At 35.9% G+C, this 27699-nt stretch overlaps 4 protein-coding genes and 1 non-coding gene across 5 annotated transcripts; 3 read left to right on the top strand and 2 right to left on the bottom strand.

The window, feature by feature from the left end:
* Positions 1–830: 830 nt before the first annotated feature.
* On the top strand, positions 831–10010 carry LOC122588655 (phragmoplastin interacting protein 1). The gene is made up of 5 exons (XM_043760811.1): positions 831–1450; positions 2100–2271; positions 2752–2798; positions 2890–4451; positions 9491–10010. Exons 1-4 carry the CDS (start codon positions 915–917, stop codon positions 4445–4447), a joined length of 2313 nt encoding a protein of 770 aa, XP_043616746.1. The 5' UTR covers positions 831–914; the 3' UTR covers positions 4448–4451; positions 9491–10010.
* Positions 10011–13515: 3505 nt separating this feature from the next.
* LOC122589098 (protein SOSEKI 5-like) lies at positions 13516–15050 on the top strand. The gene is made up of 3 exons (XM_043761342.1): positions 13516–13942; positions 14198–14267; positions 14389–15050. Exons 1-3 carry the CDS (start codon positions 13660–13662, stop codon positions 14915–14917), a joined length of 882 nt encoding a protein of 293 aa, XP_043617277.1. The 5' UTR covers positions 13516–13659; the 3' UTR covers positions 14918–15050.
* A 1491-nt stretch (positions 15051–16541) lies between these two features.
* Positions 16542–18852, bottom strand: LOC122587081 (actin-depolymerizing factor 2). The gene is made up of 3 exons (XM_043759156.1): positions 18748–18852; positions 17185–17450; positions 16542–16902 (listed from the first exon to the last, which is right to left on the bottom strand). The coding sequence occupies exons 1-3, from the start codon at positions 18748–18750 to the stop codon at positions 16752–16754; spliced, it is 420 nt and encodes a 139-aa protein (XP_043615091.1). The 5' UTR covers positions 18751–18852; the 3' UTR covers positions 16542–16751.
* Positions 18853–19388: 536 nt separating this feature from the next.
* LOC122587993 (protein ALP1-like) lies at positions 19389–20114 on the bottom strand. The gene has a single exon (XM_043760141.1). The coding sequence runs from the start codon at positions 20112–20114 to the stop codon at positions 19389–19391; it is 726 nt and encodes a 241-aa protein (XP_043616076.1).
* Positions 20115–26298: 6184 nt separating this feature from the next.
* On the top strand, positions 26299–26370 carry TRNAC-GCA. The gene has a single exon. It is a non-coding gene; the product is annotated as a tRNA-Cys (tRNA).
* Positions 26371–27699: the final 1329 nt, after the last annotated feature.

The following is a 27699-nucleotide window of genomic DNA, read 5'->3' as shown; positions in this document are numbered from 1 at the left end:
ATGCTTAACCGGTTGACTAAAGTACGTTTATGAACACAAACAACATTGGAGCTACGACCAACAATAAGTTTTTGACCATGCCATGTTAGGGCATGTACAATGATAGGTCCATCAAGAGTTTGAAATGGTTTATGAATCAAATTCAAAACTATGAATCCACTATTTTGCTTTACCAAGGTTTATGGATAGTGGGTGTAACACTATTATAATTGCTATATTACATAAGAGCATTCATTTTATAAAGTAGTAAGGGACTATCCATTATAAGTGAAGTAGTGTGGTTTCGTAGTTTTTTTTTTGGTATGGGCCTAAATTAGGTCCTATCAAAAATGGTGTGGGGTGAAAACCAATGATATAGCCCATACATTTGGGGATTTTCTTTGGACTTTCACTCGCCGCTTTTTTTATCGGGTTCGGGGAAGGAACTGAGACATGCTTATCTTGACCTAAACCGAAATATTTTTATATTCTAAAACTATTTATTACTATACGGATATTACATTTTAAAGCATTAGTTGTTTGATATAGTGTTGAGAATACCAGCTCATGTCGAATCGGGTTTATCAATGAGAAGCGGGTATCAAGTCGGGTTTTAGACATATCTTACCCCTGTTGGGATCCTCTATAAAGTATCCGATAGATATCATGTTGGGTTTGGATAGTAGTTCTATTATCAAGTCCGGGTTTTTACTACAACCCGAATCAGACCCATTGCCAATAAAGTAACATATAATAGTTTAATAAATGAAATAAGGAGGGCTTATGATGAAACTAAAACATAACCCAAGGTCTAAATAGTAGTACACATCAAATACTTCCCCAGCCAAAAATCAAGGGTTTTGTGGGGTTTTTCATTACGCCTCTTCTGCCTCCTCCTCCTCCATTGTTGTTCCTTTTTTGAAGATTTTGTAAGCATGGTTTTATCAAACAAGAAACTAAAGCAAATTCTAAGAGCCCTTCCATCAAAAGAAGAATCTCAGCCCAATATCAATAATGACCCACAAACCCCCCATCAAATTTTAGCAACCCAGAAACCCATTTTAACTAAAAGAGAAATCCGCCGCCGCCGAAAAGTTGAAACCCCCCAAAATCTTGAAAAAAGTTTGGATCTTGAAAAGAAAGAAAGTGAAAGTAAAGATGGTGGATTGAAAGAAATTAACAATAAGAAGAGAAAGAGAGAGAAAGATGAGGACTTGGGTGAAAAAAAGACAAGCAAAAAGAAAAATAAGAAAAAGAAGACTAAGAAAAAGAAGGTGAAGGTGGAAGAGAGTGTGAAAAAAGAAAATGTTGAAAATGAAGAGAAAGGTAAGGTGGAGGTGAAAAAGGAAATTGTTAAAAGTGAAGAGCAAGTTAAGGTGAAGATGGAGGTGGAAGAGAGTGTGAAAAATGAATTTGTTGAAAGTGAAGAGCAAGTTAAGGTTAAGGTGGAGGAAATTCCAACTCAAATTAGGTATCTTTTTGTAATTTCTTGCATACCCTTTTGTGCTTACAATTTGTATATATATATATATATATATATATAGGCTATTTTGTATAGGTTGTGTTAATTTATCATAAAAAGTCTTTAATTTTTAGCTAATAGTAGGTTTTTTGAAACGTAAAAGCTTATATCTGGGATGACAGGTCATGATAAGTAGTGGTGGATTCATGAACGAATAGTACTAGGTTTACAAAACATCTAGTCATGTTTGATTTTTCCCTTGGACCTAGTGCATTATAAAAACATCATATTTTTAACGAAACTTGCACCTCTTGGCACCTCCCCCTGGGTCCGTCCCTGATCGTAACCACTTCACACACATATTCAAACACCGGCTTAAAGAGTTATGTGAAACATAGATAAAGGCTCAAACCAAGTTGCCAGCATTTTCAATGTTTGATGAGGTTTAGAACATTTGGTCAATAAAAGTAATGAGTTAACTACTTAACTTGGTTATTGGATTTGTATTGTTGATTTAGATCATTCAACTTTTCCATTTTGTCGGTCCTATACATACAGTCTGTGAACCATAAAATTGAGAAGAAAAAATCTTAACGAATTGAACCTCAATAGTTTCAGTAGTGATTTTATTGACCTTTTGTAGTGCATGTTAATGCAGTAAAGAAGATGAAAGTATTTCTACGAAGATATATGTTGGAGGCATTCCATACTACTCAACTGTGGATGATATTCGGAGTTTCTTTGAAGGTTGTGGCAGCATAACTGAAATAGACTGTCTCAAGTTTCCTGAGACCGGGAAGTTCAATGGGATTGCCATGATAAGTTTTCGGGTAGGATAAGAGGTGAATTTGGCATCATAATTATTTTATGCTAATTCATATCTTTCTTCTTCATCAAAGCTTGTAAAAATGGGTGGGACACAACAGTTTTGGGTCAAAACATGTACCTTTAGTGCTGGTCAGAATGGGCCAGTTTGGTTCAGTTGACTGTTGCCACTTTGACACACAGCCTTTTTCTTCTTTTATTCCTTTTCAAATAATTAAGGTGTTAAATATAATGTTATAATAATCATCATTTTTTCTTTAACAAAGCGGTTTAGGAGGTTGTATTAATATAAAGTACAGTTTTGGAGAGTTTTGGCTGTTAATATTTATGGTTTTTTGACTCGTATGATGTAAAACGTAACACAAGTTGCCTCATTCGTTAGTAAATGGATAGGATTTGTTTCCTCTACTCTTGATGCATTAATATTGATATACAAATCTATAGAAGTCTTTAATGTTGATTCACATACCAAAATGTTATTACAGACTGATGCTGCAGCAAAGAGAGCGTTGACACTTGATGGTTCAGATATGTGAGTAACACAATTAATTGTAGTAGAAATGATTGTCACAGTCTGACAGTCTATTTGAATAATGCTAACAAGAATTTGTTTCTTGTTACAGGGGTGGACTGTTACTCAAGGTTCAACCATATAAGGCTAACAGAGAGAAAAAAGTTTCCGACTTTGCTCCTGCAATGTTGGATGGCTACAACAGGATCTATGTAGGAAATTTGTCATGGGATATGACTGAAGACGATTTAAAGAAATTCTTTTCAGATTGCAGTATATCTTCTATTCGCCTTGGCAAGGACAAAGAAACAGGGGAATTCCGAGGTTTTGCCCATGTGGATTTTTCCGACAGTTTGTCTTTAACAATGGCATTAAAATTGGATCAAAAACTTCTTTCTGGGAGACCTGTGAGAGTTAGGTGTGCGGTCCCACCAAAATCAGCTAACCCAAGCTCAAAATCAGACTCCACTGCCGGTAAAAATGAGGGCACTGCTAAATTTGTGCATGTGGGTGCAAGCGGTGATATGGTTGTTGATGATGCAGCACGAAAAGCAAAGAGGCAAACATGCTACGAGTGCGGTGAAAAGGGCCATCATTCTTCATCATGCCCAAACAAAAAGGCTGCTGATATGTCACACACAGATAGCAAAACTAATGATATAGCGTTTTATAAAGAGAATGATGCCATTGGTGATGGCATGCTGAAAAGGAGGACATGCTATGAGTGTGGTGAAAAGGGTCATCTTTCTTCATCTTGCCCAAATAAAAAGGCTGCAAATGTGGCATACACAAGTTACAGAACTGATGACATGGTATTTAACAATGAGACAGAGGAGGCTGATCACACCAGTGATGGTAAGCTTAAAAGGAGGTCCTGCTATGAGTGTGGTGAAAAGGGACACCTTTCTTCATCTTGCCCGAAAAAGCAAGCTACTGATGTGGCAAACACGGGTAGGGGAACTTTTGCTTCTGTGGTTGCTGCCGATATTAATGGGAATGACTACAATATGGTCAATTCTGTTAGTGACGGTAAGCTACGGAGGAGAACATGCTATGAATGTGGTGAAAGAGGTCATCTATCGTCAGCATGCCCAAAGAAACCAGCTGCTGGTGAGGTAAATACAATAAAGGAACCTAATGACGATGTAGTTAAGAAAGCTGAGCTGATGGTTGTTGGCAAGGATGTTGGTGATAATATGGCGAGTTCCATTAGTGATGGTAAGCTAAGGAGGAGGACATGCTATGAATGTGGTGAACGGGGTCATCTATCATCACTATGCCCAAAGAAACAAGCTGCTGATGTGGCGAATGTAAAGAACGTTAATGACATAAAGGTTGAGAAAGCTAATGTTGTCATTGTTGGCAAGGAAGCTGGTGATGGTATGGAAAGTTCTGTTAGTGAAGGTAAGCTAAGAAGGAGGACATGTTATGAATGTGGTGAAAGGGGTCATGTATCATCATTATGCCCAATTAAACAAGCTGCTGATGTGGCAAATTCAAGCAAGGATGATGATGCCATGGAAGTTGAAATGGTTGAGGTGGTTAAAACTACGTCGGTGGCTTCTGTTAGCAGTGGTAAGATAAAGAGGAGGATTTGTTATGAGTGTGGTTTGAAAGGTCATCTTTCGTCATTGTGTCCCAACAAATTACAAACTGGTTTGACGGCGTAGTCAAGTAAGTTTATATATTTTTTTTACTTATATAATTTATGATTTAACATGTTTCTTTTAGTTTATTGTGTGATGGACATGAAGACATCTTGTATTGATTATCCAGTTGTTATTTACAAATCTTTTGGGTATTTCTTAGTAAGATATCTGTCCTTTTTACAATATTTTTTTCTTTTTTTGAATAGCAAACTATCCTACTTCTACTCCTAAAGTAACTCGAATGCCTAGGATGAGACCTAGGACTTCACTACAATATTCGAAAACACCCCGTCTCCCGAGATTTGAACCCTGGTGGCAAACCCCAAGGTACAAGTACCTTACCAATGCACCACCAACCCCGTTGGCTTTTCAAATTTATTTTTACCCATGGGATTCACATGTCTCTTGTTGAGCTCGAAAACTTAACTTTAGCTTGGCATGCCAAACATCTAAGTCTTGCTCAACTGATGTAAGAGCCTTGGCATGGCTCATCTAGGTTTAGTTTGTAATTGTATGACATATTGATCGACGCCTAATTGCGCATCAAATAAATAACCTAAGTAACGTAGTGTAGGATGTGTAGTGGTCGATACAAACGAGGAACTTATGGATTAATGTTTTGGTTGGCAATACTTTAGGTTCATTTCCCCTTTAGCGAATGTACTTTTAATTTGTCCATTTTAGACAACTTACTTTCTGGTACTGCTGTGATGGGATCTAAAGTATGTTGCTATAATGTGTAAAGTGACAGTGATGGATGAAAGTTAGAATCTTTTTCTATAGTAGGTAAGTTAAGTATATTGCCTAACACAAAACTTGACATAACTTAGGTGGTTAACTGGTGATTTATTTTAACAACTACAAGTTAACTGTCTTTTATATAGTTGAATTCCAAAGTCCCTAAGAGGTTACTTGTGAAAGTTGTATAGGCTCAACACGTGGAACTTGTGTAAAATTGGTGGTTGATTTTGTTACCATATATTACAGCTGTAGGTAATTAGAAAATCAGCTTATAATCTCTCCTCAGATTGTAAAACTGTAGCCAACTAGCCATAATAATTTAAAGAATAATCTGGCTAAGAAGCACTCTTTAGATTGTCACTGATGTAGTTAGAGGCAATTCAGTTTGTTTTATAAATGAAGAGGAAGAACAGCTGAACAGGTAGAAAGGCATTATTTCATTCATCTAAAATTCTGTTTTGAGTTTCTTATGTTGTCAGATTTAGACATTTCCAACTTGCTTTTAATCCCACAGATGTGGTTGTCTTATTGTCATGTGACCGTGTGAGACTTGTATGCCTTTGTACGTTTACAAGCTAAATTACTTGATTTACTTGTTTCCATCATCAGTTTTTACACAACAGTCATCTGGAACTTCATTCACTGCCATCAATAAGTTTTTTGGACAATTTGGTAACTGCCTAATATTTTTCTTAGACTACTTGATCAAAATTTGAAATATTTTTGGTATGAATTGAGTACTTTACCATTTTGTGAGGCTCTACTGCATCTAAACATGAAGTTAGAGAATGTCAAATTAAGGATTTTGGGTTACACCAACTCAACCTGATCGTGTTTGATCTTTCCAAAACAAATTCTTGATTTTACCCAAACTCATTTTGACCAGCCCGCCCATGTTGCCATCTTGAACATTAGCTGTTTTGGCATTTAGGGCCATAATGGCCTTAACTTTATACTTGAAAGTATAATGCTGTTAGGAACAGTAGGGTTGCACAACGGAAGTAGGGTTGCACAACGGAAGCAAAACAGAAAATAAATAAGAAGAACACGAATATAACGTGGTATCTCACACAAAGTGTGTGATATAATCCACGACTGCAACTAGGGATTTTATTAAGCTCAATGACACAGAGTTACAGTACAATAGACAGGTATATATAGGAGACATCTAGGGTTTCCAAACTTGGTCCCCAAGAAACCTAATTAAAACCAGCCTTGTTAAGGCCTAATTAAAAGCCAGCCGGCCCGAATTAAAAAAAACAGGCCCAAACAAGGACTTCACACCTAACAATCTCCCACTTGAAAACCTTGCGAAAAACTTCAGCCCGCCTCCAAGCAAACAATATCCCGGTCAAAACAGTAATCCAAAAACACATGGAACAGAAGAACAGGTCCAGCTCAATGAACAAACCAAACTTCAAACCATAGTACACCTAATTGCAGCGGACCTCCAATTATTAAACAGAAGTCCCCGTTGGAGCCTCAGATGGCCCCAACACGGTCTTACCAGACCTCAGCTTCACATCCTCAATCCCATCTGACTCCCAGAAAGTACAGAGGAACACTCTCCAATGACGGTATCTCAGGAGAGATTTCATTCGGATCCCTACTCCCACTGTCACGAAACTTCCGTACACGTTCCGACTTCCGAATACGCTTACTCAAGCAGATTCCCAGGAGTCCCGGAGTTCTTTACTGTCGACCAAACTCGTTTAACTACCGAATCAGCGAGCCCAACTTTGGCGTTCGTCTTAACAGGGGTGGTCATTTCCCCAGACGGAACAGGCACAAGATACAACGAACTTTTCTTGAAACCCCTAGCAATAACTTGATGTTTCTCAAACACCGTCCACTTTCCTCCACCAAACTTCACATCAAAACCCTGATCATCCAATTGCCCAACAGAGATTAAACTTGTTTTGAGCTCTGGAGCAACCCTCACGTTTAGCAAGTCCAGGTAGTACCGAAAGAAGTATCCAAGACAACATTACCTATGCCAGTCACATCAAGAATCTTACCGTTTCCAAGCCTAACCTTGCCAAAATTGACCTTTTTAACATCCTGCATGGAATTAGCACTGTGGGTGGCATGAACTGATGCACCCGAATCCATGACCCAAGGTTCCACACTACTAAGTACCAGTGCATCACCATCATCTGAATCAGAAGAACTCTTAAAAGCAGAATTCAACCCTTCATCGGAGTTCTTCTTGTTAGGACACGAACTCCTAAGATGCCCTGTCTCGTTGCAGTCCCAACAACGCACACTCGGCCGAGTTCTAGATGGACTCTTGCCACGACCATTGCCACTATTCCTGCTATTCCCCTTCTTGCCAACATGTAACATCTCAGAAGAAGATCCTGACTGAGTACATCTTCGGCGAATGTCTTCACCCAATACCAAATCTCGAATCTTTTCAAATGTCATATCATCGGTTCTCACCGAGCTAGTAACAGTTGTCACCGTCCCGGACCAACTATCAGGCAATGAAGATAGCAATAGTATAGCCTTAGTCTGATCATCAAACTCTATCTTAACAGAAGACACTCTGGACAAGATCGAGTTCAATTTGTTAATGTGCTCGGTCACTGAGCTCCCCTCTTTCATTCTCATGGTAAATAGTTCTCTCATCAGGAATACCTTATTAGCAGCAGACGGTTTCTCATACATATTTGACAACGCCGACATCATACCACTGGCAGTAGTTTGAGACATGATGTTGTAAGCCACGTTTCTCGTCAAACTCAGTGTAATAACCCCTCTGGCTTTCTTATCCTTCGTATCCCAAAGAGTTGCCTGTTCTCCATTCATCTTCTCTGGTTTTTTACCAAGAACCATGTCCAGATCCTTTTGACCATGTAATGCTTCAATCTGCATCTTCCACCAACTAAAATCCGAACCGTCAAACTTTTCAATCACAAATTTCCCGTCTTCAGCCATAATGACAAACGAAAAATAAATAACCAAAGTTACCCGGCTTCAACTTAGTTGATTAACACACGTCAACAAGAATCAAACAAGAAAAACGAATAACAGCAACCTTATATCTTCCAATCAATCAAAACCACCAAAATCCCCAAAACAGGAACCCTAAACCTGAGATCCACGAGCAGCAGTCGGCTGCAAAACAGCAGCGGTTTTTGGTGATGTACATCATCGGAACAGCAGCAACAGCTGCAAACCAGCTCAGAACATATTGAACAGGAAGAAACAGCAACTTTAGTAGCAAATTACAGCAAAACAGCAGCAACAACATCTGAAACAGCAGCAGTTCAGAACAGATCTGACCAGAAGCAGACAACAGTCAACAGCAGAACAGATTCGAACAGCAGCAGCAGCAGCAATCGAATTAAATAAGGCAGATCACAGTTCGAACAGCAGCAGCAATCGAATTTAAAGAAAAAACTGATCACTGAAACCCTAGCCTAGCTCTGATGCCACTTGTTAGGAACAGTAGGGTTGACAACGGAAGCAAAACAGAAAATAAATAAGAACACGAGAATATAACGTGGTATCTCACACAAAGTGTGTGAACTAATCCACGGCTGCAACTAGGGATTTTATTAAGCTCAATGACACAGAATTACAATACAATAGACAGGTATATATAGGAGACAGCTAGGGTTTCCAAACTTGGTCCCCAAGAGACCTAATTAGAACCAGCCTTATTAAGGCCTAATTAAAAGCCAGCCGGCCCGAATTAAAAAAACAGGCCCAAACAAGGACTTCACACCCAACAACTGCGTAGGTAGTTATATTTTTTGGAACGGCTTAGGTTGTCTAGGATTGCGTTGGTTTATAATTGTAGGATAGCTTCGTGTGATTGCAGCACAATAATTCATTCCTTTTGCTAGGTTAGCTGGTTTGTAGAGATTATGAATGTTGAAGGAGATGGCATATAAATAAAGTTTTTTGTGCTAAAATTATCTATGTAACTATTACAATTATAAATACAGATACACTAATTAAACTTATTTGGGCCCTTTTATTTTGTTCCCATGTTAGAGTCTTCTTGGAATTTCAGAAATAGCCATATAAAATGGGTAAACCGGGAAGGTTTGTTCTGTTCAGGTTACCCGAGAAAGGTGACTTGTGACTTGAATGTACATGACCTAACGTGTATACTCTTGTTCCCAACCTTTTCCTTGGCCACCCCCAACATGTTTGCCTAGGGTGGATCGAACCTCAGACCTCTTGTGAGGACATCAGATGCCTGTCCATTTATCGTGCAGCAAACTTATTGCAATTATCGTGGAATGGATAGTCACAGACGGTATATTTGCAGACTACCTATGTTGATCTCTTAGTAATGTTTTTTTTCAGGTTTTGATATCGGGTTTGAACCTTGGGGTGCGATGGTGGACAACCATGTTTCAGTCTAGGCTGTGAGGTTATAAGTTTGACTTCCTGAATTCATTTTGACTATGGTGCATAACATGCTTCATTGTTTTTGGTACTTGGCTAATTGTGGTTGGTTCATCTTGAGTTGATTGGGTTCTTGCAGCACGGAACAGAACATGAGAACAATAGTTCGTTCGCCAAAACTTGATATGCTGCCAAATATTTGTGATAGCTAATGGACACAAATTATGTTAGAATGTGATACTTGCCTGATGAATCATGAACTTATCACATACTTATGGAAATTGAAGTAGATCATTATATTTTGTTTGGCTAGCCATTATCTCCTCTTGTTGTATACTAAATTCATAATGTTGTTCAGTTTTGTAGTTGATTTTATGAGATCATAAACAAGTAGAGTGCAGAAAGTTGACTTTTGGTATACCTTTTTCTCCCTTTGTTTGACAAAGTCAAAATGATTAACATATGTCTTAGATTCGTTGATCCAAATGTTTCTGATAGTATACTGATTTGTATTGCAGTCCAACACTGAGTTAAATTTGCAGAAATAAAAATCCAATTCTATGTGTGACTTTACTGTTATATTATGAGCTTGCCTGTCCGAACGAACAGCCTAGTAAGTTGCTGTTTGTTTACCTTCTAGATTGTTTCAAATGCATAAAGTTTCCTTCTTTCAGCCTTACCTTCAGTTTTTTAAATCTGATTCGACTACTACATCCCAAAAATGTCAAGTTTTTGTAAGAAATTTATTTATTTAAACAATAATCGTTACAATTTAACTAATTGAAATTTGCCCAGGTCCCTTTAATTTTTCTCTAAGGTATGCAGATAATTTGCCTAGACTGTGCCTATTTGCCATGACAAACTTCAATAGTTTATCATGGAATAGATAGAAAAGGTTTGAAGACAAGACAGCCATGCTAAATTCACAACTAATGATTTTTTTAGGTTTCTGGTGTGAGCCACATTGGTCAATCAAGCTTCACTTTAGACAGTGAGACAATAGGGTCTGTTAATGCCATCATTTGATCTTGAGCTAGTCATTCCCTTCCTAGTGTAACAATGGTTCATTTGCAATACGTTCAGTAGCGGCCAAGGATATAAGTTACACGTCGCAGAAAATTAGCACGTGACATTTCAGAAATTAAGATAAAACAAACATAATATTGCTAGTCATTATGTCTTTTTATATGTCATTGGACTCATAAATTTGTTTGGTTCTGTAATTGATGTCATGTGGCTATACAAGAAGCCTTGATGGTTTTTTGCACATCTTCTACACAAAATGGACAAGCCTTGATGGTCTTTTGCACATCTTGTACACAAAATGGCCCCTTGTCATAAATAAGCCAAGTGGGTAAAATAGACATTTGGTGCTTTCTCTTATCATTATCTGTTTGACAAAGTCAAAATGAAAAACATGTGAAAATGACAAATGTTTTATTTGATCTACAGAAAATCGAATCAAATTTAACATGCAACTATCAACAAATGTACTAAAAAGTAGTGATAACATGACAAATCGGATAAAGGCAGTAGACAAGTGTGCCGGTTCGAAATTCTCAACTTCTTACATAAGGTAAGGAAGAGTAACCATTTGCACATGCTGTAACATGTCTGGTGTCTATTTGTCGATGTACTAATTTACACAACAAAACAATTTGTTATGGGTAAAGGGTAAAAAATGGTAACAATCAAAACGATTAAGGCCTGCTTTAGTATTTTGATGGTATATGCTTCGACTAGATACTGTTCTTGAAGCGGCTTGTCTTGGGTAGGCATGGGCTACTACTAGAACTTTCCAGCAAGTGGATTTCCGCAGCCCTTTCCATAATTCCATCCCATGCCAGGCGTATTCAGAATTATTTAAGAGTAATGTAAGTGTTGTAAGATGTTTGTCATTAAGTAATGCTCACCCCAAACTAGGGAGAGATAAAAGTACAGTGGTGCTCGCTCCTAGAAGGATGGATATAAATTAACCCCTTACATTTTTCTTCAACTAGTCCAATATATATAAAAAATGCTTTCTCATCTATAATCACTTAATCTCAAAGGATAATCAATCTAAAAATGGCCCAGTCGAAATGCCTTATCAGACTCCTGTTGGAAATCCCTATTCATAGAGATGCAAGCAATTAACTCCAATTTCTCGTTTTAATTTATCTTCTGCACGTACGGCTCTTGTTCAGTGACCAATGCACATGCAATGAATAGGCTATTCAGAATAGCAAAAGCAAATCTACAAAGAAGCATAGGCTCCTAGCCTGCAGCTAGCTAGGTTCAAACTCTAGTCCTACAACTTGTGTCAACAAATCCTTCTATTTAATTAATTTATACTATCACAGTACCCGTGCAATGCAACGGCGGCGACGTCAGTGTGCCAGTGTGTGATGATGGTGGCGGCGTTAAATGGTGTGGGTAATTGATATAAAAGTGTTTGATTTAAGGGGATAGTTGAGATATTTTATAATACAAGGAGCTGATGGTGTAATTTAATATCAAAGGGTTGATGATGATTTAATTCACAAAGGGTAATTTGGTCAATTTGTGTGTTTCATTTTTCTTAATTTTCAACTTAAATAGTAATATAAAAGTATGGATAATTATGATAGATAATAAAATTACATAAAAGAAATGAGTATAGACACATTTCATATCTCCATAAGTAAGAGGACGAAATTAACACAAAATATAGAAAAATGATTGATCATTTTAATATATGATCCTAAAAATGTTTTAACAATATGATCATGATATATGTTTTGTGATAAAAAAAAATGTCATTAGGAGAGAAAAATAAGATATAGGATTGTAAATTGTTTAGCTTGGAAAATTCTTCTATTGGGCCTACAATACATACACGTCCGTCTAAAAAATGATGTCACAATCCATTATTTACTTTTACCCTATAGCTGATGTTCAGATTAGTGGGTCAAACTTGCAATAATGGAATGACATAACTTTAGCCCAAAAGTTGTAATTGTAACCATTACAAAAATGTAATGTAAATACAAAAAAAGCTCACGGGGTCAACTAGAGAAATCGGGAAATATTTGGAATTTATATTTATATTTATACTCCGGTATTTGAGCCATATATTAAATTACATGCATAAATACAACCACAAAATGATAGCATATGATGTATTTATGGAAAGATGTTGGCCCTTTGTCCTTCCAATTTTGGACATCTTCCCATCTTTTGTGGACAAATAAATATATTTTTATTATATGAATTTTGTGATTAATTAGTTATTAATAACGGGCATGGGTGTTTTTGGGAATTGATATTCATGCATGTTCTAGTCTTGAAGTATTTCATGTTGAATCCCAAGTTTATTAATTTAATTTTGTCACGAGTACATGCAATATCGTGGGTTAAAATTTTATAAGAAACGTACCCATTGAAATCTTTCGTTCAAAATCTCAAGTTATGGGCACGTAATATATTGGTGTAACTGATTCGTGAGTCGATACAGTGTGAGACTCAATCTTGTTTGCTTACTAATTAAACGAGGATATTAAAATTCTACTTGAGTTGGATCGAATCTGTCAAGCCCAAGCTCAGGTAAATAATAATAGTTCCGAGATTGGTTCAATTTGACTCGATTGAAGTTAATTTAAATATCAAATAAAAGCAATAGTATGGGTTCCATAACTTCGAACTCAAGGTTCGACTCGATGAAGTAACACAATATTTAAATTGTGGTTGTTTGACTTGTTGATATACATTACGTATTTTGTATAATGCCCATATCTATAGCTCATATACTTGTAGGCCATACCTGTTTGGAATGTTTGTATATATGTTTAATATTTCATTACATTGTTGTCATATACTTCAATTCGTATCTACATATTAATTTCCACTCCGCCAGCACTACTGTTGCTGCCGTATATGTCATATATACTTGTTTATAAAAATAAAAATAAAAATTGTATTAGTCGTTTTGGAATCCGTGATACAATTATTTTCGTGTAGAATGTTTCCCTTTAACTCACACGCATAAATATTACCCCCATATATATATATATATATTAACAATCAACAATATATATATATAGGAACTTAAGTGAATTTACCCGCCATCACTTTCTCCCACCCTTTTTACACACACCGGCCCGCTTTCAATGTCTTCCGATTCAAGAAAGACCACACCCGAAATGTTCATCCCAAGATCAAGGCCTAAGAAAAATCGAAATCGTGTTAATGTAGCTACAAATCGAGATACGATGATCACCAATAGTACTCCTGATTCAAGCCCCATTGTGGTGAAACATAACATGTCGCCCGAAGTAGTAATCACACCACGAAAAGTTCCGGTTTTGTATTACCTTGCTCAAAATGGTCACATTGAACATCCTCATCTTATTGATGTTCCTTTATCTTCTCCCCATGGTCTTTATCTTAGAGGTAATCAATCATATTTGTCCAATTGTCTGTATTGTGCACCACTAGATTTTGGCAATGTACCACCAAACATAAACATGATTTACATGTTGTACTCTATAACAATGTAAAGCATGTTTGATGGTGTATTGCCAAAATCTGGTGGTGTACGGATCGGTTTTATGAACTTATTCAAATTTTAAAGCCAATAAACTCATTTTTAGAGGCTTATAGTGAGCTTAAATAATGACTTTTTTAAAATTGCCTATTTGTCTGCAGATGTTATGAATACATTGAATTATCATAGAGGAAAAGGAATGGCAAATATGTTTTCATGGTCTGTTAAGAGGTATACAATAATATCAAACAAGCCAAATTAAGTTCTGTTTCTTGTTTGATTATTATATTACTATATATGTGTGTGTGGTTCTTATAAGCGATTTTATTTTGTAATTAACTTCACAAATTAGGAGCTACAAGAATGGATATGTATGGCATGATTTATCAGAAGACGATTTGGTTGAAGCAACAAACGGTCATGATTACGTGCTTAAAGGATCAGAGCTTCTCCAAACAAATCCGACTGAGACAACTCTCAGCGCTGACCATGAAGAAAATTCTACAACAGCTGCAGCTATGATCAGGCGACGGAATCAATCATGGAGCTCGTTCGACAACCCACAAGAATACATGGTGGTGAAATGTGAATCCAACAGAGAACTGGCAGCAAAGTTTGCTGCAGATGCAGCAACCCAGACAGACGAGCAGAGGAGGCGACAGAGTTTCGAGTTAGGAAGGAAGGAACCCGTGACGATGGGAAGTGAAGAGATGCCTTCTCCACCACCTTCTAACTCGAGCTCAGAAGTGTCTGAGGGGGTGAGTGGACAACGAGAAGTTGATCAACAGCAGGATGATAGCGGACGGATGAAAGCTTCTCGCGTTCTGATGCAGTTGATTGCGTGTGGGGCGCCATCTCGGTTAAAGATGCAAACCGGGTAAGTAGTAAGGTATGCACCATCCAGGGTGCAGAATCAAGGCAACACCAAATGAATAAATATATATGTATGTATCATCATATCAACATATATGTAATTAACTTCGTGTTTATATGATGAAATTTACTGTTTCTATATTCTCTGCAAGAAGTAAATTTTGTTTACTCACTAAAGTCGTCTCAAATAGTATGACCAGAAAGGTAAATTGAAGGACACAGGGTAAAAGGATTGTAAGTTTGATTTGATTTAAAAAGGAAAATAAAACAAGACTTTGTCCTATTCTATTCTGTGATGCATAGAATGAGGACTTTTTCCGTAAGATTCACAATAACAAAGCTATGTCATTTCAATTCAGCTTTTAACTAAACCATTCTTATTAAATAATTATCAGTACAAAAATTATCGATACTTACCATTAAAATAATGTATGATCCAATGTAAACATGGAGATCATTGATATAAACTTCCAGTTGATCCCAGTTTATGTTCGATGGGTAGCTTATCTGACATTGTGAAGTTATCGACTTTTCTAAAATGACGGTGTAAAGGCAGCTCATTGTCAAATAAGATTTTGCTTATTGTATGGTGGAGATGTTAAAGCTCGCTGACAATGGCTGCGATAGCCCGAGTCAACTATAGAAATTGCATTATCATGACAAGAAAACCGGTGTGCTTTCAGCAGGCCAGGGCCGGATCATATCGTATTATCCGTCAGTCTAATGAAATTTCACATCTTGTACTTAGAAGGTGTTGGGATTGATTATGGTCCCAAGTTAGCAAATCAAAGCTGTCTAAAAAAAACTGACCCTTGGGTGCTTAGCACATGAGCTACTAGTACTACTACTTTTTGCCCATTGTTTCACATGGTAAGTTTTTTGATCTTTGCAAAAGGTAACTATGGCATGCCTCTGATATATTTAATAATGCTTGCTATGTATCCCTTAAATTTTATCTTCAAAAACAAGTCAACATCAATACCCAATTCTAATGTAAAGAGTTACCCGTGCTTTTGAATTTATCTTCATGTTCTCCAATTGTCTATCATGGATAATGTAGACTATCAACCATACAAGTCCTAAAAAAGCAACTAATTGACCACTAATATCTTACTAGCTTGTAGCATCCTTCTTAGTTCAAATCTTACATAAAGGTAAACGGTAAAGGTTTTCCCTATTCAGGTTACTTGGGGATGGCATTCCATTTTTTACTCGTATGAAACAATCTTGGGTTTTTATTTTGCCATGGTCGATTCCAACCATTTCCCTGCTCACCCTCAAGTTAGTTGCCTAGGGTAGGATTCGAACTTGGGACCTCTTGCGAGAAAACAAAATTCCTTGCAACTAGACCACTAAACCAATACATGTGTTACTATATATTTACAATTTACTGAAGCTGTCATCGCCTAGAACAAAGTTGGTTATCAAACTGGGACTCAACCTTTTTGTAATGAAAAGTAAATTATGATCTGAGTTCAATTAAGTGTATGACTTTGAGTTACAATAGCAAGATATCTGAACTTGACCCGTTTATCATATGTTACAGACCAAACATTTAGTATGAAAGGCTACAGCTTATCATAGAAGTACAATTAGTCCTTCAGTTTCAATTTAATATGCAGGAGGGAGTAATTAGGAAACTCAAATGAAAATACAATACCGATTCGTATATCTGTTTTTATAGGATCACACTGAAAATATCACAACTTATACTTGACCAGTAAAGCAGGTAAAGCAGGCAATATCATACCTAAATGTTCATCCTGCTATCCACAGCCATGAAATATCTTAACATAAATGGGCTCTCTCCATTAGTAGCATTGCCAAAATACAAAAGCAGGTTCAATTAGCTCGGCTTTTGATAATATCGAGCCCCACCTCAGTAGGATCAGTTGCTTGCAACTCTACCTGAATGCCATCAAGTTCTCTCTTGAACCTGTCCTTTGAGCTGGCATATATCATTTTGGTCCTCACTCTGGCAGTATCCGGGGACCTTTAGAAACAGAATAACATATGAAACAGATGAGTTGCAAAAGTTCCAATATAGCGATAATCAAATAAATAGGTAGCAAGAAGGGTATATCGGGCCAAAAGACGTTCACACTGAAATGGGCCATTTGCTATGAGTCTAGATGAGCCGGGTCAGTGTCATGCTTACACATTTTTTTTAAAGGCTTTAATTATTCGTTAGTAACTAATACCTTATTCATGATTACTAGAACAACATTATTACATAACAATACAAATCTACGAGAAGTGGTGAAAAGATTATTACCAAGCGATGAAGAAGATTCTGCTCTTTTGGCAATTTTCAGCGGTAACAAAATCAAAATCATAAACGGCATATCGGCATTCATCAGCCGGAAGGCAAGCAGTAAAATCTTCGTAACTTTCACCTGGTTCTCCCAGCTTCTCAACAATAACTTCCTTCTGTTTCTCCTCAATTTTATAAATGATGAAGCGAAAGGTCCTCTTTGCCTTCAAGTCAAGAAACTTTAGCTTGCACTCATCGTGCACAGCAAACCCTGATGCTGCATTGGCCTGCAATATTGATTATTTGTTTGAGAACGCACAAAATCGGCTGGAAACCAGCCAATGAGATAAAAGTATACAAACATCTCGCAAACAGATTTATACTAATAAAAAATAACACAGTAAACACATACTTTCTTGAAATATTATGCCTATATATCCACATACCCGGACTAAACATCAACAGAAGTATGGCAGTGGAATTAATGCAAAAACAAGTTTCGTGCATTTATAATCTCTTAAACAAAGGAAGCAACATGATGTTAAATGACAACTATTTTCGATACCGTAACTTATTACATTTCTTTAACATGTTGCAACAGACCCAGTTTTAACCAAAAACAAACTAAACTTGGCTGGCATAAAGGGCAACCTGAAGACACCAACTCATAATAACCACTCCTCACACCCTAAATAACATTAAACAGACAAAATACACACAGTTTTAGAAATGTGTAACTAATTATCGCAGTTCTAATTAGTAGTCGAATGTATATCTATAGTATGAAGCCTAAAAAATAAGTAACAGCTTTTACATGGTGACACACCACCTCTTTCACCTAAAACAAAAGTGACCCATCAACCCTCTCTTCTCTCCACATCTCACACCACCGACCGTCATCGATCTACTCCCAGCACCATCCACAGCTGCCTGATATTCTGGATTTCGTTCCTTTGGTATTTTACACTTCTATTTAAAAAAAAATAAAAAATAAGAAACTACACAAACTTACCGCATAGCACAATTACTATGCTAGTTTTACAACTTTTATTAGAAATGCACTTTTTGAAAAACATATGTAACGAAGGGAAAAAAGAAAAAAAAAAAAATTCTATTATATTATTTTGAAATGTGAAAACCATAACTGTTTTGAAATAAGAAAAATATACAAATATTTATTTTGAGACGAATTAACCGACAGATATCTTTGGCGAAACAAAAAGCTCATTTCACCCATCAGTAATCACTACAAGCCATCTAAATATCTCACATACAAACCACTAATTATTAAAATGCTTAAAGTTCTAATTTAATAATCCAAAAACTTATTACCACTTAAGTTTGATCAAGTTATTACTAATCAGCAGATCCTCCATCTCACAAATTAATGTATAGACCCAATTAGATTTTAGCAAATTCAACAAAATCTATATATGTAAACTAAAGCAGCAACAACAACAACAAGAACCATGCTCATCAAAAAGGCGGGAAATGAGATGTAAACAGTCATCTTTTCTAACAAGTAATATAAATCCAATGTGAATTATTGAATGAACACAAAAAAGAATTAAAAAAAAAAATTACCATGAGAGATTAAAAATGTGTGGAATTGAGAAATGTTGATTTGCTCCTGTCTTGCTGTATTTTGAATTTAGGAATGAGGTTTTGTTTAAATAAGGAAGAATTTGAAATGGAGAATACAAAAAGGTGAGAGGTTTTATTTATATTGCATTGATAGTCTCTTCAAATACATTTAGGTCATAAAGAAACCTTTTTCTTTTATGTCATTATCATTTCATTAAATATTAGGGTATTAGGAGTGGTTGAAAAATTTTTATCAACCCTCTCAAATCTAACCAATAATATCCATCCACCTCACTTTATCTTTTTAACCCTCTCACTCAACCCTCCCAACATTTTTTAGTGGCATTCCATAAAATGTTCAACCCTCTCAACTTTTTTTTTCTTTTTTAAATATATCAAATACATAACATTTTATTATTAAAACACAACATATTAATAATAAAAACATAATACTACATTTAAACAACTAAAAAAACACTTCAACATACTAAAACATACTAAATTAAATTTTCAATCGGTGTTGGTTGAAAAGCCGGGTCATCGAGGTATGTCAAATCTAGACCCGATACATGCTCTGTAAGATCATATTAGAGACGATGATGGACGTTTTCGTCATGCAACTCCGGTAAAACGCTAGGATCCTACACTATCGGTGTCGGTTGGTCCATTATATGAACCGGTGAAGTTACCCTCCCGTCGTCCTTAATGATCATGTTGTGCAATATACAACACGCTTCGACGACTTTGCCGATCTTGTCTAAATCGTAAAAACGAATCGGGTGCTCCAAAATCTTCCATTTTCCCTTAAGAACACCAAAAACCCTTTCAATATCTTTTCTTGCCGCTTCTTGTACTCTCTTGAACTTCTTTTCTTTTGGATCGACAAGGTGTGGATAAGCTTTAACAAACGTAGACCACCTAGGATAAATCCCATCAGCTAGCAAATAGCCACGTTTGTAATAGCGATCGAGAACAATGAATGATGAGTTTGGAGTCGTCCCATTTCGAACCGTGTCATACAAAGGCGACTGATTCAACACGTTATTATCGTTATTTGACCCGGGAGGACCAAAAAGCGAATGCCATATCCATAAATCTTGTGAAGCGGCAGCCTCAATCATGATCGTAGGGACTTTATGATCCCCACGTGTGTATTGCCCTTTCAAACTCCTTGGACAATACCTCCATTTGACATGCGTACAATCAAGACTACCAAGCATCCCGGGAAGATGATGTCGCGCTTCATGCGCTTGTTGGATCATAACTATGTCATGGGACGTCGGCCTATGTAAAAACTCGCGCCCATATATATTAATGACCGCATCACAAAAGTTGATAAGACATTCACGTGACGTGCGATCGGCCATGCATAAATACTCATCGAAGTTATCCGATGGTTCACCGGTCGAGAGTTGCTTGATTGCTGACGTGCATTTCTATATCGGCGAGAAACCTTGTCTATTCCTTGCGTCCGTATGTTGTTGAAAATACGGGTATTGAGCTTCAATGTCACCAACAATCTTTAAAAACAACCGTTTACTCATGCGATAACGATGATGAAAGAAGCGTTCGCCGAATTTTGGCGGTTCCGCTAAATAATCACGCATTAACTTTTCATGGGTTTCTTCTCGATGTCGCTCGATGTATGCGCGGGTGTCATTAGAGGAACCCGAGTCTTCTAGCTCTTCCACCGCCGCTAACGCGTCTTTAAAAAATAAAAACGAACTACCCGTTGATAAGTCGGGTAGCATAGGCGGGAGGATGATTTCGTTGGATGAAGATGAAGTAGACATTTTTATTATGTGAAAGTGTATGTGTTTTTGTTGAATATATTGTTGTTGTGTTTGAAATGGAAGAAGAATTAGTTAAATAAAGGTAAAAAGGGAAGAAATTTTTTTTTTTTAATCAAAGCTTCAAACGGCTATATTGTTTGACCAAATACCCCACCCCAACGTTCCAATTTGCACGCTCCTTCCCATTTTCAATTTTATGAAGCCCGGTTTGTGAAACCTTCTTCCGGCCTTCCAGCTCAGCCCGCTAACACATGGATTGGTGAAACCGGCGGTTTGGGCCCAAGCTGCTCCAACCCGTTCTCCCACTTCGTATGCCCTTATATATATTAAAATTGCTAGTAAGAAACTAGCAGATACAAAAGAGTACACGATCCTACCTAATTCTGAAACAAGAAACCTAAAGACATGCGACTACTAAAATGACAACGACTACTAAATATATAAAGGAGATCCCAAAGACATGCGAATAAAATGACCTCCCATGAACTATACCGAACACGCGTTACATTATGCCATGAATACAAATCGACCTAATCAGCATTCGAAATTTTCAGACCCGCTACTCGCCTCTTTAAAGCACTGTGCAATTGAATACTATCTTTTTCGGTGCCGGCTATCTTCCAAATCTTAAGGTCACTAGGAAGATATTCGCTCCAATTGTGTAATTGGGCAACGGAGAATGGCCCGTGGCTTTTCCCAGTAAGGTTTCTATAGTTCCAAATCTTTTCAAAATCTAACTCTTCGTTTGTTGATGGACCAATGTAGTCAATTATCACTAATTATCACTTTTTTTAACAGATCACATACGGACCATTAGCCCACCGAGCATCTGAAGGAAACCTGTTGTTGAACAAGAAAACAAAAACCCTGGCCTAACATGAAACCCCTTATTTTTGTTGCATTTAGAACTTGAATCGAAGACCTCCTCAGTACGAAATCAATAAGTATCTCACCTTAACTATCGAACTGAGGCTAAGGGTCATTAGTACTTTTATGTTAATTAAAATCAATAATTTGCGGTGTAAATGAAACCATCGTCACATCGGCCCAATACTGAACAAGTAATGGACCATGTTGGGAATCCTATGTAGTTGGAGGACCGAGAACCACAACTAAAGTTTGAATAATCTTTCAGACACTTGAAAGACAAAGATAACTTTACTTTTTGGTGCAAAGATTTAAAATGAATTCGATGAAAAGAAATTTGTAAGTTTTAATGTTAATTGAAGATGGCAAGGAAGAAATCCAGATTCCTTTCTAATAAATTTTGAGAAAATCCCTATGTACTTGGTAGAATGGAATAAAAAGTGGAAAAAAAAAAGAATAAAACAGACTTCCTTTGTTTAATTGCATCAAAGACGGATAAGCGGAAATAATTTTTATTCCCTCACTTCTTTATAAATTAAAGAGGATATGTGAGAATGAAAAAAACAAATATCTTTTAGTTTAGATTATGTTATATGTATAAATCTTTAGTTATTATTAAATTTTATATTTCTCTTTTTTTTTCAAACAATAAAACCTATTTACTTTCTAAATATTGATTTTATTTTCCGTTATTTTCATTTTATATTACGTTTTTATTATTTATGACTTTCTCCTACTTAATGTCTGGTTCAAGGTTAGGGGTATGGTAGCTGAATTTTGTCAATGTGTTTTACATGACTTTGGCTATAAGGCTACAACACTATTCGATAGAAATGCTAAAAGCTCAAGTTTGAGAAACCTTTTTCATTTGTTAAGGGGTTCATAAAGCAAGATTTATATAACATCAGGGATCTTTATTCAATTCAATTTCCTTTTCTGGTTTATCTCTTTTTAGGTCCTTACAATTCCACTCGTTATGTGTTGGCGTTAATTGTCCGCAACTATTGTATTGAATTAAAAAAGCACATTGCACCCACTATGACCCACTAAGATTCTGCCACGTGTCTGGTCATGTTATACTACTATTCTCTTTCTGATTAAAGTCATTAAACAAAGTTATTGACTCTCATCGTATATTCGTATTGCTTAAGTCAAAAACTTAATTTATCACCTTTCAAAAAAAAGAAAAGAAGGCATGCATGATATGAGCCTTTACAACATAAAAATAGTACTCAACTTTCGGTTACCATCAATCTACTCTATAACATCATTGTCACGAATCAAGATGATCCATAAAAGAAAAGCTCTTTGTCATCGTTTATAATTCTCATCTCGATGTAGTCTTGATCGCTTTTCACAGGGTGTTTGGGGTTGCATTTTTAAACGAATTATGCATTATGTAAAATCAGAATCAGAAAATCATTTGTAACAAAACGTGGTATAAAAACAGTGTTTGGAATTATTATTTTTTTGAACAGCAAGATGATTTTATTAATAAGGAACTTCGGCAAGATGCCGAATTAAACAAGTATTACATCAAGTAATTAGTACTACTATGCGGAAATGAAGATAGTGTTTGGAATTGATTTTGTATTTTGAAATCGAGATAATCAAATAATCTGCGCATTTAGTGTTTTGCAAATTTAATTATATAACTTAGAGGTGAAATGACTCTAATGTACATGTTTATTTCATTCATCGTTGATACCGCAACTATTGTATTTTCATAACAAATTGGGGTAATGTATTTTCATTGAGAATATTAATCTAGCATGTACGAATAAGGCTCATATAAAAATTATTGTATCCTATATATCCTATTAAGCTAGTAATAAAAGTTCTAAACCACAAAGCTATAATTGGATATTGAAAAGTAGTTGTAAACTAGCATACGTTGTAAGGGCTATACTTATAACAACCCACTTCTAACACTATTCATCACTTCTAGACATACCAAGAATACCCCCTCCTTATAACCCCCACTTCTAACACTATTCATCTATTATTATATTATTTCATTTTAATTTTTCACAAAACTAAACAAACACATTTTATTATAATTAAAACACATTACATTACTTAAAAATAAAAGATACTACAATAATAAAAAAGACAGTACTAGAAAAAAAACAAGAAATACATAATAATGATACGGTTACTCTTCGTCGTCTTTGATTGACATTTTTCCGATCCCACGGTGAGCCGTTTCATTGGCCCACCACAGGTCGTGTTCTGGGCATTTCACTTCCCATGTTGATTTCCCATCGTCTTCATTCCTCACTTGTGCATTCAACTGCATCCAAATTACCTCAAACTCTTTGCATTCCCTCCTCATCTTGCTCCAGTGACCTTGCAGTTGAGTCTTGCTTTGTGGTCCTCCATTGGTCTCCTCGTTGAACATTTCAGTAACATCAGTCCAAAAGCAGTTGCCGGGATTATTCGTTTCAATCCTACCCGTAACAGGGTCGGGTCTCCTCGTCACCCAACATCTCGACAAACAAAGATCTTCTTCTTGAGTCCACAGAGTTCTAGACATTCGGAATGCTTTATGAAAAATGGGATATGAAATGGTTTATTGAAGTTGAAAAGGAGTAGAAAAAAATTAAGTTGTGATATGAAATGGTAGTGTGAAGTTGAGTATAAATAAGGTTTTGAAATAAAATGAATAAATAAAATAATTATTTGCAAAAGTAGCCGTTGTATTCAAAATGTTAGATTAAAAAATTGTTTTTTTTTTACTTCGGGCCCCACGCTGCTTCTTCTCCCGCGTCTAAAACCGAACGCAGTAGCACCAGACGCGGCTAAACGCCGCCGGTGCTACTAACGTCTGGCACTTCCTGTGCGTCCGACGCCATGTCGACGCCTTATAATGAGAGGCCTAAGCTATCATACTTTCACGTTTTACGATATATATATATTGGTAACAATGAAATTCTTTTTTTCTTTTTAATTCAAATAGACATGAATTGTTGTTAGCAGTGTTTAAATTACTACTCGTAAACAAGAATAAATGGGGGTATATATCATATATATGTAAATCTAAATAGATGAAGTTAAGCCGTTTTGTTGCAGCACGGGCTATGTTACTTATTCAACGCAGATAATTGATTTTAGACAATTTTTTGCCAAAACACTATTTATTGATTATTTGCTTTAATAAACCACATTAATCTAAACATCATCTATGTAACGCAAACCCAAACACCCTTTCAGGCTAAAAGGAGTGGGGCATATTTAGGGGGGGGGGGGGGGATATCCGTCATGTGACGTCACGTAAGGAAGAGAATTTTGGTGGAAAAGGGGGAAGTGAGGCAAGATTTGAGGTAGGAGGACTTGTGACACTTGTCACATTGGAAAGGAGCAGAAAAGGAAAACAAGGCTTGGTCAAAGAAGGATTTGGGCGGAAAAAAATTCCGCCTGGAGGGATGTTGGGGCGCAATTGGCAAGTAGGGGTGGTGTGGAGGGCGAAATTTGGGCGAAAAATGGGGGTATCTCGCCCCACTCCATTTAGTCTCAATAAGTTTTATAGATTTATTACTCTTTTAATATGGAGTACTATAAAGTATTTTGTCTTTTTTCAAATCTCAATTAAGTAATTGAATTACCTAAATTACCATTCTTCTATCTATACTACTATATAAAGATTATACACCCTTGTTGAAAAGTTAAAAAAAGGAGAGATGCAAAATGACCATTATACCCTTAATGAATTAACTTACACCATTGGTCCCTTATCTTTTAAAATATCCCATTACCCCTTTAAATCAATTACATCTGCATAAATTACATTTACATCAACCTACACCACCCGACACCGCCACCGCCACCACCGCCACCACCGCCAATAGTCGCGCCATCACCACCTGTTGCCGACACCACCAGACCACCATAACCATCACCGCCGCATTGCGCAAGTACCGTGCTAGTATTTAATAATATAAACATTTCTACCTAATATATACCTATAATACCCTTAAATCTCAACCATTCATTTTTTCTCTCTTTTAAAATCTCAAACACTCGTTTTTTTTCTCTCATCCATAAATTGATTTATTCCTCTAAATCATTCAAAATCTTTTATCTCAAAAATCGTATATCAATAATTTATAAAAATTGTATAGGTGTTCTTAAAATTTCATGCTCTTTCATTTGAGATGTCAATCGATATACTTTCGACGAATTTTTTAATACGAGGGCGGGACCCGTACGACTAAGACATTTAGCTATCATACTCTATGACTAAGGCATTTAGCCTAAAAATCATTTTAACTATTAGATGATAACATGTGAAAAATTCAGAGGGCAAAATTTGGAAAGAGAATTAATGGATTCCATATGTTACCTTCTTATAGTTTTAATAGGATTTTTAGGCTAACCTTTAGAAGAATTTATCATTTTTCCTTTTTTTATATCTACTTTACATAATCATTTTGTATCTTAAAAGAATTTTGGTATTGTTTTGTAGTAGTATCTTGTTTGTGATCGTTATTAATATAATTCTATTGCTATTATAAAATAAAAGGAATTCTGACGAAAAAAAATTTTGTGATAAATTATGTCATATGATCGACGAATATGAATATTCTCATGACAACTTATAATACATATCGAATGTTTGATAATAACAAAATCAATGAAACTAATAAAAATCAATCGTTTCTAACTAATTTTATCAATACAAAGAATTGAAGTATTTACTTCATTATAAACTATTTAAATATTATGTAAAGTAGTAACAATCGATCTACAATTCTACATACATTGAATTGAAATATATATATATAGATCGTTGATAAAATCAATAGCTCAAATATGTAATGTTGACAACATATAATCGAATATCTGCCACTTATTGGTATAAAATTAATATGAGACAATAAGATTATATCAAGGGTCCATAGCTCAGTGGTAGAGCAATTGACTGCAGATCAATAGGTCACCGGTTCGAACCCGGTTGGGCCCTGAAAAATAAGATTTTTATTTTCTCCCCTGATAATATATCTATGCACCTTGGTAAAAATACTCAAGAATATACAAACCGATAATGCTATGCAAAAACATAAAACTATACATCATAACTTAATATCAATATCAGGTGAAGGGAGTGTTTGTGTTAATATTGTTGAACTCTTATTAGCGAAAAGCTAAATTTTGATAATGCTATGCAAAAATATAAAACTATACATCATAACTTAATATCAGGTGAAGGGAGTGTTTGTGTTAATATTGTTGAACTCTTATTAGCGAAAAGCTAAATTTTGGATGAAAAACAAACTTACTAAGGCTTTTTAATACACTAATAAGCCCCAGTAAATCCCCTTAGTTACCCCTTAGCTTTTTATTACACTAATAAGCCCTAGTAAACCCTCTTAATAAATAATCCTAATAAACCCCCTTAGTTACCCCTTAGGAAACGCAAACTCTTCAATGTGATCATCCTAGCTTATGTTTAGGTAATGTGAAAGATTCGAAATGACAGTGTCTTCTCCAACAAACCTCCTACTTTTCGATTTGCAGCAAAAGAAATCAAGACCACAAGTTACCTTTGGATATCTCATCGGTCCAACAAGCCCATCCCGGATTGGCCAAGATGGAATAGCTTTAATTTTTGAGTTTGATTTTACCCTGTAACTATTTATTTTTCATGATATGTACTCTAGCTTCTCGCTAGTTTTCTTTCCTAATAAAAGTCTGAATGTTAAAAAAATAAATAAATAAACCCCCTTAGCAGAACTCCTGGAGACATAATAAATACTAAATCGTGCTCTATAAGGCAAAAATTAGGTGTTATAACTTTTGATAAGTGAAATGTGCTTTAAACGTCTTTTCATCATTGCATATTCTTTAGCAATTTTAAATTCACCAAAATAGTACTTGTGTTATTTTTGTTAGGTTTTATCTATTTGTTTTGAAGACAATAGCGATGAGACCAATCTTTTGACGAACAAGCAATAGGATAAGTGTGTTATTGAATATATTTATATATCATTGTTATTTGTTTGTATCTATAACTCCAACTTGTATAGAAATTTTTGCCACCCCATTTTTTGAAGCTAAGTTTTCTGAACTGAAAATTTGTAAAACAAATATTTCCGGCACTAGCATTGTCGGGTTGATTTGCATCACACCAAACTGGCAATGGCAATGCCAGATTTCCTTTACTTTTCAGCTTTGAGCACCAGGCGGCGTAAATACCAAGTTGGTTGTACCATTTTATCATTTTTTTGTCTGTATAAAAAGAAGAAAAGAAAGGCTATAGGTGTAATGCATAATAGTTTTAGCTGTTGGAATG

The sequence above is a fragment of the Erigeron canadensis genome, chromosome 2, assembly GCF_010389155.1.
Source record: "Erigeron canadensis isolate Cc75 chromosome 2, C_canadensis_v1, whole genome shotgun sequence".
Lineage (NCBI taxonomy): Eukaryota > Viridiplantae > Streptophyta > Magnoliopsida > Asterales > Asteraceae > Erigeron > Erigeron canadensis.
Note: the sequence above shows the minus strand (reverse complement) of the source record. Positions and strands in the feature narration are given on the sequence as shown.